Raw genomic sequence first — 16,324 nt, forward strand, 5'->3', positions numbered from 1 at the left:
TACGCCTCTGAAGATGCCTGCCACAGCTGCTGGCGAAACGCCAGGAAAGAAAATACCAAGACCACGGTCATCACAGCCCGGATAACCTGCAAGAACCAATGTTTTCCTTACAATTTCATAATTACAATTATGCAAGATTGTTTTCCTTACAATTCCTCCTGGAGTGACTTCTCAGGGATTATTTTTGCCTCTGGAAACCGCACCGACAGCCAGCGCAAATTCCTCTCCAGAATGGTGACCTAACGGCTCTTCTTTGCCAGATTTGGTCCTAGCAGTAAACAATAACCAGAAGACGGCCCTCGCCACACAGGCCCGTGCGTCGACGCGGCGGCCCATTTCCCGCCAGACGGGTCGGCGGGCGGGCGGGCGGCCCGGCTGCGTGCAAACCCCCAAGCGCGCGCGAAAGCCGCCTGCCGTTGGGGCGAAGGTTTCCCCCCCCCCCCCCGCATGTCCCCGCCAGGGTTGGCGTCTGGGCGCGGGAAGGGCGGAGTCGGCCGGGGGGGTGGCCCCGCCCCCGGAGGGATGACAGGGCCAGCCGGGAGGGCGCCGCGCGCCAGCCGCTGCCCAGACCGCGCCGCGCCGTTGCCATGCGGGACTACGACGACCTGATCGCCTTCCTGGGCGAGTGGGGCCCCTTCCAGCGCCTCATCTTCTTCCTGCTCAGCGCCAGCATCATCCCCAACGGCTTCAACGGCATGTCCGCCGTGTTCCTGGCCGCCACGCCGGAGCACCGCTGCCGGGTGCCGGCCGGCGCCAACCTGAGCGGCGAGTGGCTCAACGCCAGCATCCCGCTGGAGGAGCACGAGGGGCGGCAGGTGCCCAGCCGGTGCCGCCGCTACCGCCTGGCGAGCCTGGCCAACTTCTCCGCCCTCGACCTCCGGCCCGGCCGCGACGTCAACCTCAGCCAGGTGGAGCAGGAGGAGTGCCTGGACGGCTGGGAGTACAGCCGCGACCCCTACCTCTCCACCATCGTCTCCGAGGTAAGGAGGGGCCTGCGTCCGCCGCCGGCCGGCCGGCCAGGCGGGAAAAAGAGAGCGGGGGGGGGGGGCGGGGCGGAGGAAGGGCCGGAGCGCCGCCGCTGCAGAGGAGAGACGGGGGCGCGAGGCGAGCGGCGCTGGCGTGGAGAAAATGGAGTAGGTAGGGTGCCAAGGAAGGAGGGGCCTGGCCAGGGCCCTGTTGCGGAGCGCTCCGAGGGGAGACGATGCCCTGGGACGGGGTCCGGGAGCGGCGGTTCTTGCGCCCGGGCCGCCACCTGCGCCGTGGCGGTCTCAGTTCAGCGGGGAGGCCGCCGCCCCCCCCCCGTCGAGAAAAGGGAGAGGGGACGGAGCCTGGCACGGGCTCTGCAGGGCGGGCATGGACTGGCTGCAACGCTTTGCAGGGGACGGTTGGGATGGGCAAGGCCGGGGAGGCGCTTTGTCTCGCGCTCCTCGGCCGCTCTCTGTGCGCTTGAAATCTTGGAAGCGGATGGGCAGCGGTCTCCGCCTTCCACGCACTTGCAGCGAGAAAACGTTGTTTTGTTTGTGGGCGTTTGCATGCCTGAGAGAGAAATGTCTACGGACGTTACTCACTGGTGATGCGCGCATCTGTGCGCGGAGGGCCCAACGGAAAAGGAGGATCCCGTTCAGTGATCCAGTCCGGGAAATCTTCGGCCCCCGGTCTAACTGTCGTTTGATGCCGCCTCGCGCTGAGAATTGCATCCATTGCGAGGCGTTGTGTCCTTGGTGATGTTGACTGACGAACCGTGGGTGGAAGTCCACGGATAATTGCTTTTCCTTTTACCCCTTAGAAGCGCCTTGATCCATTGATCTCGAGCAGCATAAATTGATAATTGGGTCATCAAAAGCTTTGTGCGCACGCACACGAATTTTTGTGCGCCGAGTTGGTCCTGCTTCTTTCAAGGAGTCACCTGAATTCAGACATGGAAAACTTGTAAAGTTTCTTGTATTAGGTCAATAAATAGCACCCTGGAATCTTTTTAGGACCTTCGTTATCCACAGATTAAGCACAGTCCTTTAAAAAGGGGGGGTTAAGAGGCCCTGAAATCAGCTATTGCCAGGAGTTGCATAGAGACCCTCTCTGATCCCCACTTGCAGCCCAGATTATGTTTAATAGTTGCTGAGTGGAGTGTGGTGTAGATAGATTTCTAGCATGCTAGTTAAATCAGGTCGAATTGCATCAGTAATTATTTGTCAGTTTTTAATGCCAAATTACAGCTTTAATCTAGGCTAGAGCTGATAGTAATGTTCAGCAACTCAGGCATAAAATAGTCTAGAGATAACATCAGGTCCTAGTTGCTTTCTTATTCTCTTTCTCACAAAGTCTCAATACCACAAGCAATTATCCTGTTCAAACAGCTCCTTCAAAGAAAAGAGCCGAAATTGGTAAGGTAATTTACCAATTTCTGACCCATGGGGTGACATGACATCTCGTTTATTAGGCAGACTATGTTTCATGGGGTGGTTTGTCATTGCCTTCCCCAGTCGTCTACACTTCACCCATTTTACCATCCTTGGAAGGATGGAAGGCTGAGTCAACCTTGAGCCGGCTAGCTGAAACCAACTTCTGTTGGGATCAAACTCAGGTTGTGCACAGAGCTTTGACTGCAGTACTGCAGTTTACCACTCTGTACCACGAGACTCGCTCAAAATTGACTGGCGTTTAAATAGTTTATCAGACTTCAGTTACTTTTAACAGATTTCTGCGGCATGTTAAGCCAGTTCATGCTGTTCGAGTATACCACAGAGCAGGGCTGGACAGTTTCTGGGTGCCTGCCGAATGCCATGTAGGAAGCTCCTTGAAAGTCCTCCAAATTTAAATTCAGATACACTGAAGCAAAGACAGTTTAGTAAAGACTTACCGTAACTATTCATACCTAGAGACAAAGATGAGAAAATAAGCTGTGATTGTTCAATCTTCAGGCCTTAATTATCTGCTGGAGCCTCCTCATCCCAACACAAACATAACCCTCCTAAGCAATGGCCTTTAACAGACACATTTTGGTGAACAGAACCAAATATTATTACAAATATTATAAAACAAATACGCACAGATTAATTTTTATTGTCTTGTGGGCCACTTTATAGCATCACTCACCAGTAGCTTGTGGACCACAGTTTTAAGAATCCTTGTAGCTCCTTTCAGCAAGATGAGATGAATGTTCAGCAAATATTTTCCTGGCCTTCCTTCTCTCACCATTTTGTTTACCATTCAGAAAAGGAGAGAGAGCAGACAGAATTCTTGTGCAGATTTTCCCACCACTAAAAACATAATATTTTGTACCAGGAGAAATGTGTTTCTTCCCCCTCTATTAGTTGCTTTTGTGATTGCTGTGTGGAATGCTTGTGCAGGTGTCAGGAGAACATATGCTGTGGTGTACATCAACAATATTGTAATAACTTTATAAAGGTTAGTTCCTTGTTTCTTTTTTCCCCCTATACAAACTTCAGCACCGGAATGCTACCTTTTTGATTAAACATGCTTTGTTGAATTCTTCCTTCTTGGCACACACCAGAGAGACTATTTTTTCAAAATGTGAGCAGCAAGCGACATATGTCCTTTGGAGGCTTCCATTATCTTATACCTTCAAAACAATGTGACCCATATCAAATTTTTAAAATGAACTTTAAGAAAAAATATGTTTCTTCTCTGCCCATGACCTGCAGGGTCAGGTCTTAGAAGCTTACTGTTCTGTAGGGTCATGACTAAAAAAAGCATGACCCAACTTCTAAACAATCTTGCCCCTTGATTGGAGGGAATAACTGCAAAATAGAGTCGGCTGAATAGAGATAAGAAGTTTAGAAAAACTTGGAGCAGTTCATAAAAATAGAGAAAAACCAGCTTCACACCAAACCTGAGCTTCTGGTATTCAGTTGAAAACTGAGGGGCAACTCTCTATATTGAAATCTTTTGTGCTGGAATTTTATACCTGAAATACTTTTGATAACTGCGTTAGGACTGTAACTACTTAATGCTGCACAGTTAGAGTTCCTAGATCTGGGCTGTTGGTTCCCAGAAACCACTCAAATGGCCTAATGGTCTGAGGTAATTTGGAAGCTAGGTGATTGTAGGTGTCAGCAACTGTACAAGCTCCCACCCTCCAATAGTGGGGGAAGTTGATTCCTTAAGTGGAGTGTCCCTGCCCCCTCCGTTCCTAGAAAATCCAGGAGTCTTAGTTTTTACTTTAGTCTGCTGGTTTGTCCTTACAAAAACTCGTGGACCCCCAAGATCCCTGGACAACAGTCTGAGAAATGCTGAAATGGCCTTTACTTCCTTTTACACTTTTCACAGAAGCATAGAAAAGCAACTACAACTATTTGTATACTGGGTTGATGTATGGAACTATGCTAGAGAACATGTGGGAATTCTGAATTTTCATGTGCTCTGTAGTCACAGACACATACTTAAGTCTGTGCACAAATTTGGGTTTCTGAAAAATTAGCCTTGCAAGAACATTTATCTTTAGATTCAAGTAGAATCTCAGGAACTGTGATCTCAGAAAAATGATCGTTCTAAACCCGGGCTTCCCGAGCAACTCACGTGACCTATTTTCCTCAATACCCCTTTCCTAAATTCCTTTTCATTTGACATGAAAAATACTATCAAGTCTTAATTCTTTCATAATATGCTGCAGTGAAAGAAAAGATCAAGTACATACATTTTTATTGTTGAGTACAACATCTAAACCAAGCTTACCATAAAATGAAATACATTCCTGCCTGGGAATTAAGATCACAGGGAAAGGCCCTATTGAATGTCCCACCAATCAAAGAAGCTGGTCTGGTGGGCACATGAGAGAGGGCCTTTTCAGTGGCAGCCCCACAGTTATACATCATCATCATTACCTTTATTAGGCATTTACATCAGTATACCATAAACAGAATTACAAAATCGGTTAAAACAGATTACATTAAAAGAACATTACTTAGAAGTACGTACACACAGTTATACAATAACCTACCCAGGGAGGTATGCCTGGCCACTCACCTTCGATCTTCAGGAGGCAGCTAAAGATAGTTTTATTTAGGACTGTATTTGAATAATTTAGTTTTTATTTATTGCCAGTTCTAATTGGGATTTTAAATTGTGATCTTTTATGTGTTTTTAATAATTGTTATATTTTATTTACACTGTAAGCTGCCTTGAGTTCCGCAAGGTAGGAAGGCAACTAATAATTTTTTTAAATTAAAAAAAAAATAGTGTTCCAGAGAATTGCACACCCCATGTACTTGTACTGCTAATACCTGCTAATGGAATTAATGTAATGCAAGAAGGAAGGAATTCTTGCATCCTCTTCTAAAGAGCTAAAGCTATAATCCTATGCTAATTTAGTTAGCAGTACCCCTCACTGAATATGATTCATTTCAGATATCATCTCACACATCATGTAGTTCAGAGTCCAAATCATGATTTGAGCTTCCAAGTGCACATATGTGAACCATGGCATAGAGATGCTTGTCTACAGTCATTTTCAGCACATGATGGTTTAGAGCTGCTTTTCAGTGTTCATTTCTGAAGTTTAAGACTTGCATAAGATTGGTCTTTGTTACTGTGCTCCAGAGGACCACAGTATTAAGTGATATTTCCACAGGACATTAAATATACACACACATGCAAAAAGCATACACTTCTGCAACAAATCTTAATACAGCAAGTACTCTACATAGCAGCTCTTAGTTCACTGTTTCAAGGCCATCTGACAGAAAGCATGGACAAGATAAAATGTTATCTCCTTTCAACTGGATTGTTTCAGCATTTGACAGTCCTTGGGGCTTGGTTCTGTCTTGTTTAGTCACTTTCTCACAAGCTTTTCAAATCTTTTTGTTTCAAAAACCCATGTAATTCTAAGAAGCAAAGATGAAAAAATTAGAAATGAAGCTCAGGAAGGACTGCCTGTTCAAAGGGTTTAAAGTTTTTAAAACAATTCGGTTATCTGTTAAACGAAAATAGGTAAATATATATAGGCTTGCAGATTTTTCTCTATGTGCCTTGAATTACTATTGTCTTAGTTTTCCACTCTGCCTCCCTGACTTAATCCTTGTGTCCGTGTTTACTCTCATACAGGGTTCCAGAAAATTAACGTTGGTTATTTATTTGTTATTTGTTTGGCCCAAGGCAGCCACCCTGGGTGCTTGCTTGTTAAGTTTAGGCTAATGAATGTTGTTCTTAGTCTAAGGCAGATGTGCTTTGTTTTTCTGGAGCTCTGTCATATTTCAGTTCATCATAAAGGCTTTGTTGTTGTGTTTTCAAATCACTGGCACTGCCAACTCATTTTTAACACTGTATTTGCTTACATATTTATTAAAGTTTCTAACAGAGAGAAAGAGGACCAGAAAGATATATTTCTGATTTTGTTTTGTGCCATTTTGTGTGTTAAAATGTTTACTCTTACTATGATCATTATGAAAACTATGTTAGAAACTGAGTTTTGTTCTGAAATATTAGTGGATTACATCTTCAACAACAATAATAACAAAACTTTGCACCACATGTTAATTAGTCGTGATGGTTAGGTTTTTTAAATTATTATTTTGGTGCCGTCAAGTCACAGCTGACTTATGGTGACCCCGTAGGGTTTTCAAGGCAAGAGATGTTTGGAGGTGGTTTTGCCATGGCCTGCCTCCACGTCACGACTCTGGTGTTCCTTGGAGGTTGCCCAGATACTAACCAGAGCCAACCCTGCTTAACTTCTGAGATCTGATGAGATCAGGCTAGCCTAGGGGTATGCAGGTCAGGGCAGTTATCAGATTATTAATATTATGAACTGAACATTCCACTCTATTGATTGCAGGCCTCTTTTTAAAAAGTAGCTTCATCTAAGGATCATATTTATTTATTTGCTTGCTTGCTTGCTTGCTTGCTTGCTTGCTTGCTTGCTTGATGCGCTGCTCTGGGAGACCCAGATTTGAATCCCCACTCTGGCATGGAAGCTTGCAGGGTGGATGTTGACCAGTCACACACCCTCAGCTTAACCTGCATCACAGGGTTGTTGTGAAGATGAAATGGAGAAGGGGAGAATCACTTCTAAAACCACGGTGGGTGATTTGGGCAAAAAATATATACATAGTTGGGAGTTGTCCGCTTATTAATGATACCCAGCACCAAACAATGAATGATTTTTCCTAAGGGCTTTATATAGAGATTAAATAGTGTGGGTCCCACACTGATGAAAGCTAATCACCAACAGCAACCTTCTGAGCCTCATCACTAAGGAAAGATTTAAACCGGGGGGGGGGGGGACCTTTTTTCTGCCAAGGGCCATTTGGATATTTATAACATCATTCGCGGGCCATACAAAATTATCAAATTATAAATTAGCCGACCAAGCCCCAAGCAGGCAGCTGTCCCAGATGACACCCCCTCACGTACATCTACCTCCAAATGTCTCAGTAAAGTCTCAGTAAAGTAGCATATATTTCCCAATATCAAAGGCAGCCAATAAATCCATTAAGAGCAACAAGGATGTATAGCTCTTGTTAGTATTCAAACTGAGATTGTCAGCTAAACCCTCCAGTGCTTTCTCCATTCCATAGCCTAACCTGAAACCACTGAAAGGGCTCTAGGGCAGAAGAGTCATCCAGAAAAACCTGTTCTGCAACCACTCCCCAGTCGCCTTTGCCTAGAAGGGGCAAAATAGAGACTGGATGATAATTGGCTTCTTTCATGGAGGTTTTTAAAGTGGAGGACAGATACTTTCTCTTACAATGGCTGAGGAAAGGAGTCTTGAGTTACTGACTGATATATGATGGAAATCAAGAGGTATTTGATGCGATCCTTATAAGGTTTCAGCAACCAGAATGAACAGCGATCCACAGTACAGAGTTTTCCAATGACACCTCTCTAGACATCTTTCTGACCTCTTCAATTCACCCAACTCTATGGTAAACCAAGGGGCAAGAGGTTGCCTCAAAAGTGGGAGAGGACGATGGAAACAACCCTGTTAATAACTTGCACAGGTTTTGCATTCCAGGTTCCCACTGCAGCCTCAACAGAACTATCATCTGGGATCCTAAAATCCCCCAAGAGCATACTGGAATCCAGTGGGATCCACAAGTCTCCATTGGTGGACTATTTTAACTGCCCCCCTGCCCCAGCAGAGGGTTGGTGCCACGTTCAGCTGTACCTTGAGGAGATGGCCACAGCACAGGCTGCATGTCTAGATCCTGAATTAGACCTTCCCCACAGGGTCAGTGTTTCCTCTGGACTGGATATCTGTTGTAGTATATGAAACCATCCTGCTGACACCATAATTTATTTTGAATACAGCCAAAGGTTTAAAAGGTTTACTTGCATTTGCACCAGCAACCAAGCATTAATCAAAACTAATCAGAACTAACTTGCTTCTGTCTTTTGCTTAACTGCAGAATGTCTGCCTATCTATCATTGTGATGTAATTTTCCTACTTGGCTCACAAAGTGTATGCATATCCTCTCATTGGTCAAATGTTACTTATTATCTCAGCACTCCTAGCACTGGGTCTTAACTTTTGCATTTAATTTTCAATTGACCACTCCTGGTGAAGAGTAAAAACTGATTAATCGAAAGCACGATGAAGAATTCAGTCACATCATCTGGCCAAGCACAGTTTGTTCCACATACCAAAATGTTGAGCTTCTGCTCAGAAGACATGCTTGTGCTGGAAAGCACATACATTCCCACTGATGTTTTTAGAATATTTCTACTCGATCATTCTCCCCTGAGACAAGGGCATCCTAAGAAGTGGGTTGTTTTCCCTCTCCATCCGGGTAGGCAGGACCAAAGACTTTGACTTCCTGTCCCCTTTGGCGGGAAAACAGCCTGCAGGAAACCAGTCTTTGTCCTGCCTCCACGGGTAGAGCAGCAGATTTCGCACAGCTCCGTGCTTCTCAATCCATAGGTGTAGTTAGGAGAGATTGTGTTTGTCTTTTTCACCCTGTCCGATTCTGATAGTAAGTCGTGTATTTGTTTCTCTTCGTTGTCGTTCCCTACTTGTTCCCTTCCTACCCCTCCCCAGTGTGTGAGTATTCCTTTCGGCTTAGAGCTGAGGGGAATTCAAAATGGCCGACGCCATTGTAATCAGGGAGGACAACCTCCTCTCTGAAAAGGACTATCAAAGTGGGCTGGTGCAAACCTCCCACAAGACGACCGGCTCTCCCAACGGCCACGATTGCGGACCCTTAGGGACTCTGCCGCAGCCTGCTGAACCGCCGCTTGAGGGGCCGTCCCGGGTGCAGCCTAAAATAAAAAAGGAGCGAAAAGCCGCGCCGCTGCACCAGGGCGCTAAGAAAAAGAAACGCGGCACTAAGCTAAGCCCCGATCAAAAAGCCGGGAGGAAAGCCGAGCGGACCTCGCTCGCCTCTTCTTGCAAGACGCAAAATCCGGTTCCCAGCGTCCAGGCGGCTCCAGAGTCAGCGGCGGTGACTGGTAACACAGCGGCAAGGGGTTTTTTCCGCCGGGAGATGGCACCCCCCCCTCAGCCGGCGGCGGGCGGCCATTTTTTATCTTGGGAGAATGCAGATGACCTTATTAACTGTGCCCTGCAGCACCAGTGGTTAGCCTTTCAAGCTTACCAGCCGCGTTTGCCCCCTAATCCTTGGATGGCTCCGGGTATTCCCCCCCCTCGGGACTCCCCCCCCCACCAATGGTTAGACCTAATATTGAAAAATCAGTGGAGCCTGGTTCATCAGCAATCCCTAGATTATCCTCTTGGCCCACTAAGGCAGCCATGAAGGCACCTATTATTAACACTGGGGACTCCTTGGCAAATATTTCCAAGTCTACCTCTTCTTCTCTAAAGGTGGAAGATGGAGAGAATGAGGAGGGGGAAGAAAAAGAGAAGGGTGAGTTTGACTCGGACAAAGAATTCCTCCAGCCTACTGAACAACATAATAGACTGTTCTCAGGGAGGATTACCAGGGGTTGTTGGCAAAAGCCATTCTGGCTTTAGACCTAAATGAGGAGACGGATTCCTCAGAGGAGCCCAAATCAAAATGGAAGCAGGGAGTTAAAGAGGTTTTTCCCAGACAGCAACCTCACACTAACTCGGTCCCTTTCCCTGAATTTTTTCAAAGGGCAGTCAGGGAAGAATGGGACAAGCCTTCATCTAACAAACAGGTCCCTCCTAATGTTAAAAAATTATACACACTGGCACCTCATGCCATGGAGATGCTAAAAGTGCCACTAGTGGACGCACCGATAGTGGATCTCCAATCACCAGGCCTAGTGCCAGAGCATGGTGCAGGGACCCTAAGGGACCAATTGGATAGAAACTCTGACTTTTTAGCAAGGAAGGCTCATGAGGCTTCTGCATTAGCGATTCAGGCCAGCGCCACCACATCCATATTCGCCAGAGCATCATACCTATGGATCAAAAAGATTATACAGCTGGTTCCTGAGGATAACATTAGGGCACTCGGAGGTCTGGAGAGAGTACTCAATGCTACCTCACTCATGGCAGATGCTTCACTCAACACTATGTCGTTTGTAGCTAGATCAATGGCCTCGGTCACCGCCCTCAGACGAGCCCTGTGGCTAAGGGTTTGGCCGGCTGACCTTAAGGCCAAGACCTCCTTGATGTCATACCCGGTAAAAGAAGGTCGTTTGTTTGGTGAAAAACTAGATAGTATTCTTATAGAATCCAAAGATAAAAAACAGGTTATGCCTATGCAGCTAAAAAAGGATCAGAGATCTCCTTTTCAGTCCTTTCGTTCCTTTAGACCATCTACCAGATTTAGAGCTGACTTTCGGAGAGGATCCTGGGGACCATCTAGAGGTTCCTGGGGCACTCGACCTTTCAGAAGAGGAGGTAGATTCCAGAGAGGCCAGGGACCCCAGTCCAGACAAGACAGGGGAGACAAGTTTACCAAAACCAATCAACAGTGGCGCCAACCATTCCCAGGTAGGGGGGAGACTCCAACAGTTTGCTGCGAGGTGGACTCTGTCCAACCCGGACAAGTGGGTCTCCAAAATCATAACTCAAGGCTATCTTCTAGAGTTTTCAACCTATCCTACAGATCGTTTTCTCAGATCCCCAATCCCTTCCAGGTCAGGGAAACACAACATTACGCTGAAAGCAATACAACATCTACTCCAAATCAAGGCCATAGAACCGGTTCCGGTCCTCCAGAAATGCCAGGGAGTATACTCTTTACAGTCCCCAAGAAAAACGGGGACTGGCGGGCCATCCTCAACCTCAAGTACATCAACAAGAGGATGGCCCACAAACACTTCCGCATGGAGACGGTCAAATCTACCGTGGAGTCCCTTCTCCCTGGCACTTTCTTGACGGCCGTGGACCTGACGGAGGCCTACCTCCATATTCTGGTCCACCCTTCCCACAACGTTTCCTTCGTTTTGCCTATGGAAATGATCATTTCCAATTCAGGGCCCTCCCCTTTGGCCTTACTTCCGCCCCCAGAGTCTTTACCAAGACATTGGTAACGGTCATAGCCGTCCTCAGACAGGAAGGAATCCAGGTACATCCGTACCTGGACGATATCCTGATCTGCGCCCCGACTCTGGACCTATCCAAACGTCACACGGCCAGAGTTATTCAAATTCTCCAGGAGCATGGATACTTAAAAAAGCTCCCTGATACCATCACAAACCGCCACCCACTTAGGAGTTCAGATCAACTCAGTATCCAATTCCATCTCCTTAACCAAGGAAAGAGTGGACAAGATTGTCACACTTTCTCTATCCATAGTCAGACAGAGAACAGCCAGACTGATGACCTTAGCCAAACTCATGGGTCTGATGGTATCGTGCATCGCTGTAGTACCATGGGCCAGATTCCAATCACGACCGTTGCAATGGATGTTGAGTCCCCATCAGACAGACATTTCCAGAAAAAGAATCAAAACGATAGTTATTTCCCCACAGGTCAAACAGAGCCTACGTTGGTGGTCCTCCCCAGCGAACCTATACAAACAAACACAGTACATACACGAGGAGCCTCTACAAATATTCTCAGATGCCAGTCTAACGGGCTGGGGGGCCACCCTAGGGGAACACCTAGCCCAGGGACGATGGTCCCCTCCGGAAATGACACTTCACATCAATTTACTGGAGCTCAGAGCAGTAAATCTTGCCTTACGGGAATTTGCTCCAAAAATCAAAAATCATCACATACTTATAAGAACGGACAACATTTCCACGAAAGTGTATCTGAACAAGCAGGGAGGCTCCAGATCCTCCTCCCTGGCGGCCAAAATCTTCTCATGGGCCCAGATGAACATCCCCTCGATTCGGGCAGAACATATCAAGGGGACCCTCAACGTACAGGCCGATTGGCTAAGCCGCCAAACTCTCGACAAAGGGGAATGGGAATTAGACCAGGGTACATTTCATCTAGTTTCAGAAAAATTTGGCACCCCTACTCTCGACTTGTTCGCCTCAGAACAAAATCACAAACTACCAAGATATTTTTCCAGATTTTTCCATCCAAAGGCGGAAGGCACAGTTGCCTTACTGAGTGATTGGCCAAAAGGTCTCCTGTACGCCTTTCCACCCATTCCCATTCTTCCCAAAGTTCTCCGCAAAATTCAACAACAGCATGCCAACGTCATACTCATAGCCCCATATTGGCCCCGCAGACCTTGGTTTGCGAATCTAAAAAGAATGTCTTGTCAGGATCCATGGCAGATTCCACCGAGCAGAGCCATACTACACCAGGGTCCCCTGAAACACCCAGACCCCCAATGGTTCTGTTTGACCGCCTGGCACTTGAAAGGCGATCTCTTTTAAATCAAGGGTACTCCATAGAAGTAGTTAATACTATTCTAGAAGCCCGTAGACCGTCCACTAGACGAATGTATAATTCGTCATGGAAAGCATTTGTTAGATGGGCCAGACGAAAAAAGGTCAATCCTCTCTCACCTTCTATATCCGAGATTCTAGATTTCCTACAGGAGGGAGTACGACTTAAACTCTCAGCTTCGACTCTAAGGAGACAGGTAACCGCTCTATCTACGGTGTTACCTTTCTTAGATGGCCTTCCTATTTCAAATCATAGACACGTTGCTGCCTTTTTAAAGGGAGTGTCACAAACTCAACCACCAGTCATTCACAGATTCCCATCCTGGAACTTAAATCTGGTTTTAAAAGCTTTAACGGGTCCCCCCTTCGAGCCACTTAGGACAGTTCCTATTAAATACCTCCGCATGAAGGTACTGTTCCTAACTGCTATCACGTCGGCTAGACGGGTTTCGGAGCTCAGAGCCCTTTCGATTAGGACAGGCCTCTGCGTATTCCATAAGGATAAGGTGGTTTTAACACCAGACCCAACGTTCAAGCCTAAAATCAATTCTAATTTCCATAGGGCCCAAGAAATTAATCTTCCCTCTTTGTGCCCTTCACCATCAAGCGACAAAGAAAAATGGTGGCATTCTCTAGACCTGCGCAGAGCTATTTGTATATTCATAGAACGTACAAAGGAGTTTAGACAAACAGATTATATGTTTATTGGGATATCAAACCCTTCCAAAGGAAAAAGAATGTCAGCGGCCTCTATTAGTTACACCCTCAGACAGTGTATTTCAGAGGCATACAAACTGACCGGTACCCCTTTACCAAGGGGAATCACAGCCCATTCACTCCGCAGCATGGCAACATCAGCAGCCTTTGATAAGCAGGCCCCTATAGAGGAAATATGTCGAGCGGCCACGTGGTCTTCCGTATCGATGTTCGTAAAACACTATGAAATTAACGTATGGTCCTCAGCACAAGCGGCCTTTGGTCGTAGAGTGCTCCAAAATGTAGTGGAATAATAAGTTACCCACCCATAAGGGAGCTCTTTAAAGTCCCACTTCTTAGGATGCCCTTGCCTCAGGGGAGAATGGAGCCTTGGACACTTACCGTAGAGGCTCTTTCTCCTCTGAGGCGAAGGGCATCCTGCCCATCCCAATTAATTAGTTTACGGTAAAGAATTTCTGAGTGACGTATCAAGTGAATACTTTATGTTTTTTCCGGAGTCTGTTTCATCAAGGTTTTTCAGTTTTTGCATCATTCTTGAGAGTCCGTGTTCCAATAGTACTGTTTTAGCTAGGCTAGACGATAACTGGCTTCCTGCAGGCTGTTTTCCCGCCAAAGGGGACAGTAAGTCAAAGTCTTTGGTCCTGCCTACCCGGATGGAGAGGGAAAACAACCCACTTCTTAGGATGCCCTTCGCCTCAGAGGAGAAAGAGCCTCTACGGTAAGTGTCCAAGGCTCCAATTTTTAGCATTCTAAATATACAGTTGCTTCTGTTTTGTGGAGTACAGTCCATATGTTGCTTTTTCAGTTTGCTTGTTTGATGCCAGGAGATATCTTCTTTTCAAAGAACTGGATGCAGTATGTTTTGGACCTGGGGAGGATCCACTGCCAAGAATGCTCTAGCTCCAAAATGTGATGTATGTATGTAGCTTCTCCACTGCTGTTGTGATGGTTGCATGCAAGGGATTTGCACAGGTATCACAGATCTGGGTGCTGTTGAACTTGTGTGTGTGTGTGTGTGTGTGTGTGTTAAGTGCCATCAAGTCACTTTCGACTTCTGATGATCCTATGAATTAATGCCCTTCAAAACAACCCACCGTTGCTTTTCTCAGGTCTTGCAAACAGAGAGCTGTGGCTGCCTTTATTGATTTTTATTTTATTTTTATTTTATTCAGCGTATACCCTGCCCTTTCCCAACTCAGGCTGGGCTCAGGGCAGCTTCCAACAGCAATTGTCATACAATAAGACATAAGTTAAAAAACATCACATGTAACACTCACAGATTAAAAGAAGGCCATCCAATTTAACCTGCTATAATAATAATAAAATATTTCTAAAGGTGAGGCGGGCCCAGAACTGTTGTAAGCAGAAGGTCAAATGATCTAATTGGTAAAAATCCCCAGAGGTGGAGACAAGGGAAGGGAAAGAGAAGGAAGGCCAACAGCTCTATTTACCGTTGCTGCCTCAACCATATGCCTGGTGGAACATCTCCGTATTACAGGCTCTTACAGTCAATCGATCTCATGTTGGGCCTTCAACTTTTCCTAGCGTTATTTTCTTTTCCAGTGCGTCTTGTCTTCTCAGTTTATTTTAGCTTCAAGGGAGTGTTCAGGATTGATTTCATCTAGAACCCACTTATTTGTCTTTTTTGGCGGTCCACAGTATCAGTAAAACTCTCCTCCAATACCACATTTCAAAGGAATAAACTGTCTTCCTGTCACCTTTCTTCACATTTTGGTAATTCTTGCAATATTTCAAACTTTTTCATTATGATTACAGTACATTTTTTAGACATAATGCTATTGCACACATAATACTTACAGTATAGTGGAAACATAACTTATATGCACTAGGAAACCAAGAAATTCGTGCGACTCGTTTTATTGCAATATTTGCTTTATTGCGGTGGTCTGGAACCGAACCCGTAATATCTCCGAGGTATGATTGTATGCTACAGCACAGTTGCAGTAACATGCCTGTCTCTTTAAAAATGGACGGTGGAGAAGCAAACACTATTCCAGCTGCAGTAGCCAAAATCCCCTGAAGGGTCAAGAGCACCATATTCAGACTCAGGTTACTCTGATTGCTTTTGGAGGTACCCTGATCAAATCAAAACTGACGCATTGCACAGCAGGCCCTAAATAATCTTAATTTAACTTCTGTATAATTGAAAATGATGATTCTCTAGTGCATTAAAAGATACATGCATTGGTCTAGATTTACTTTAGTGAACCCACATGCAACCTCTCAGTGACTTGTTAAAACAGCTGCAAGATCACAAGGGCAGACCATATATTAAACAAGCCCTCAGATCCCTGCATGTGCAACGATGGCCACGCTGAAGAAGCAGGATAAACTAAATCAGGGGTCTTAGCTACCCCTAGCCCCAATAGTCAGGGCGAACGCACAGTCTAAGCCAGGAGTGGGGAACGTCAGGCCCGGGGGCCGTATAAGGCCGCGAAATCATTTGGTCTGGCCTTTCGTGGGTCCTGGCAGTTCTCTAGCTCAGAAGGATCTAAGACTGGTTATCGGCCCCCTCCCACAGACAGGAATAGCCTCTATTCAAGACGGCTGTGAGTTTGTTTTGCAGAGAAAAGGAACCTTTTCCCCCCCTTGAAGAAGAGTCGTTAGCTATGGAGCTGCTAGGACCACCCAACAATATAGCAGGCTAATTTTTAATTTGATAATCTTGTTTGGCCCGCGAATGATATTATAAATATCCAAATGGCCCTTGGCAGAAAAAAGGTTCCCCACCCCTGGTCTAAGCCATCAAACATATATTCAGAAAAACTTTAAAAGATGGTTCAGATCTTAATTTGCCTTAACTCAACTTGAGAAACACTCCTATTTCAGATCTTGAATATGCCCCAGTACAGAT

General features: G+C 46.0%; 1 protein-coding gene across 1 annotated transcript in view; it reads left to right on the plus strand.

Annotated features, from left to right (window-relative positions):
- Positions 1-583: 583 nt before the first annotated feature.
- The window catches only part of LOC130483486 (solute carrier family 22 member 4-like), a 65,096-nt gene continuing 49,355 nt past the window's right edge, over positions 584-16,324 (plus strand). Inside the window, exon 1 of the mRNA XM_056856251.1 lies at positions 584-980. Coding sequence (XP_056712229.1) covers positions 588-980 — 393 coding nt within the window. The 5' untranslated portion in view covers positions 584-587. The remainder of the gene's footprint in view (positions 981-16,324) is intronic.

The sequence above is a fragment of the Euleptes europaea genome, chromosome 1 (genome assembly GCF_029931775.1).
Source record: "Euleptes europaea isolate rEulEur1 chromosome 1, rEulEur1.hap1, whole genome shotgun sequence".
Taxonomy (NCBI): Eukaryota; Metazoa; Chordata; class Lepidosauria; order Squamata; family Sphaerodactylidae; genus Euleptes; species Euleptes europaea.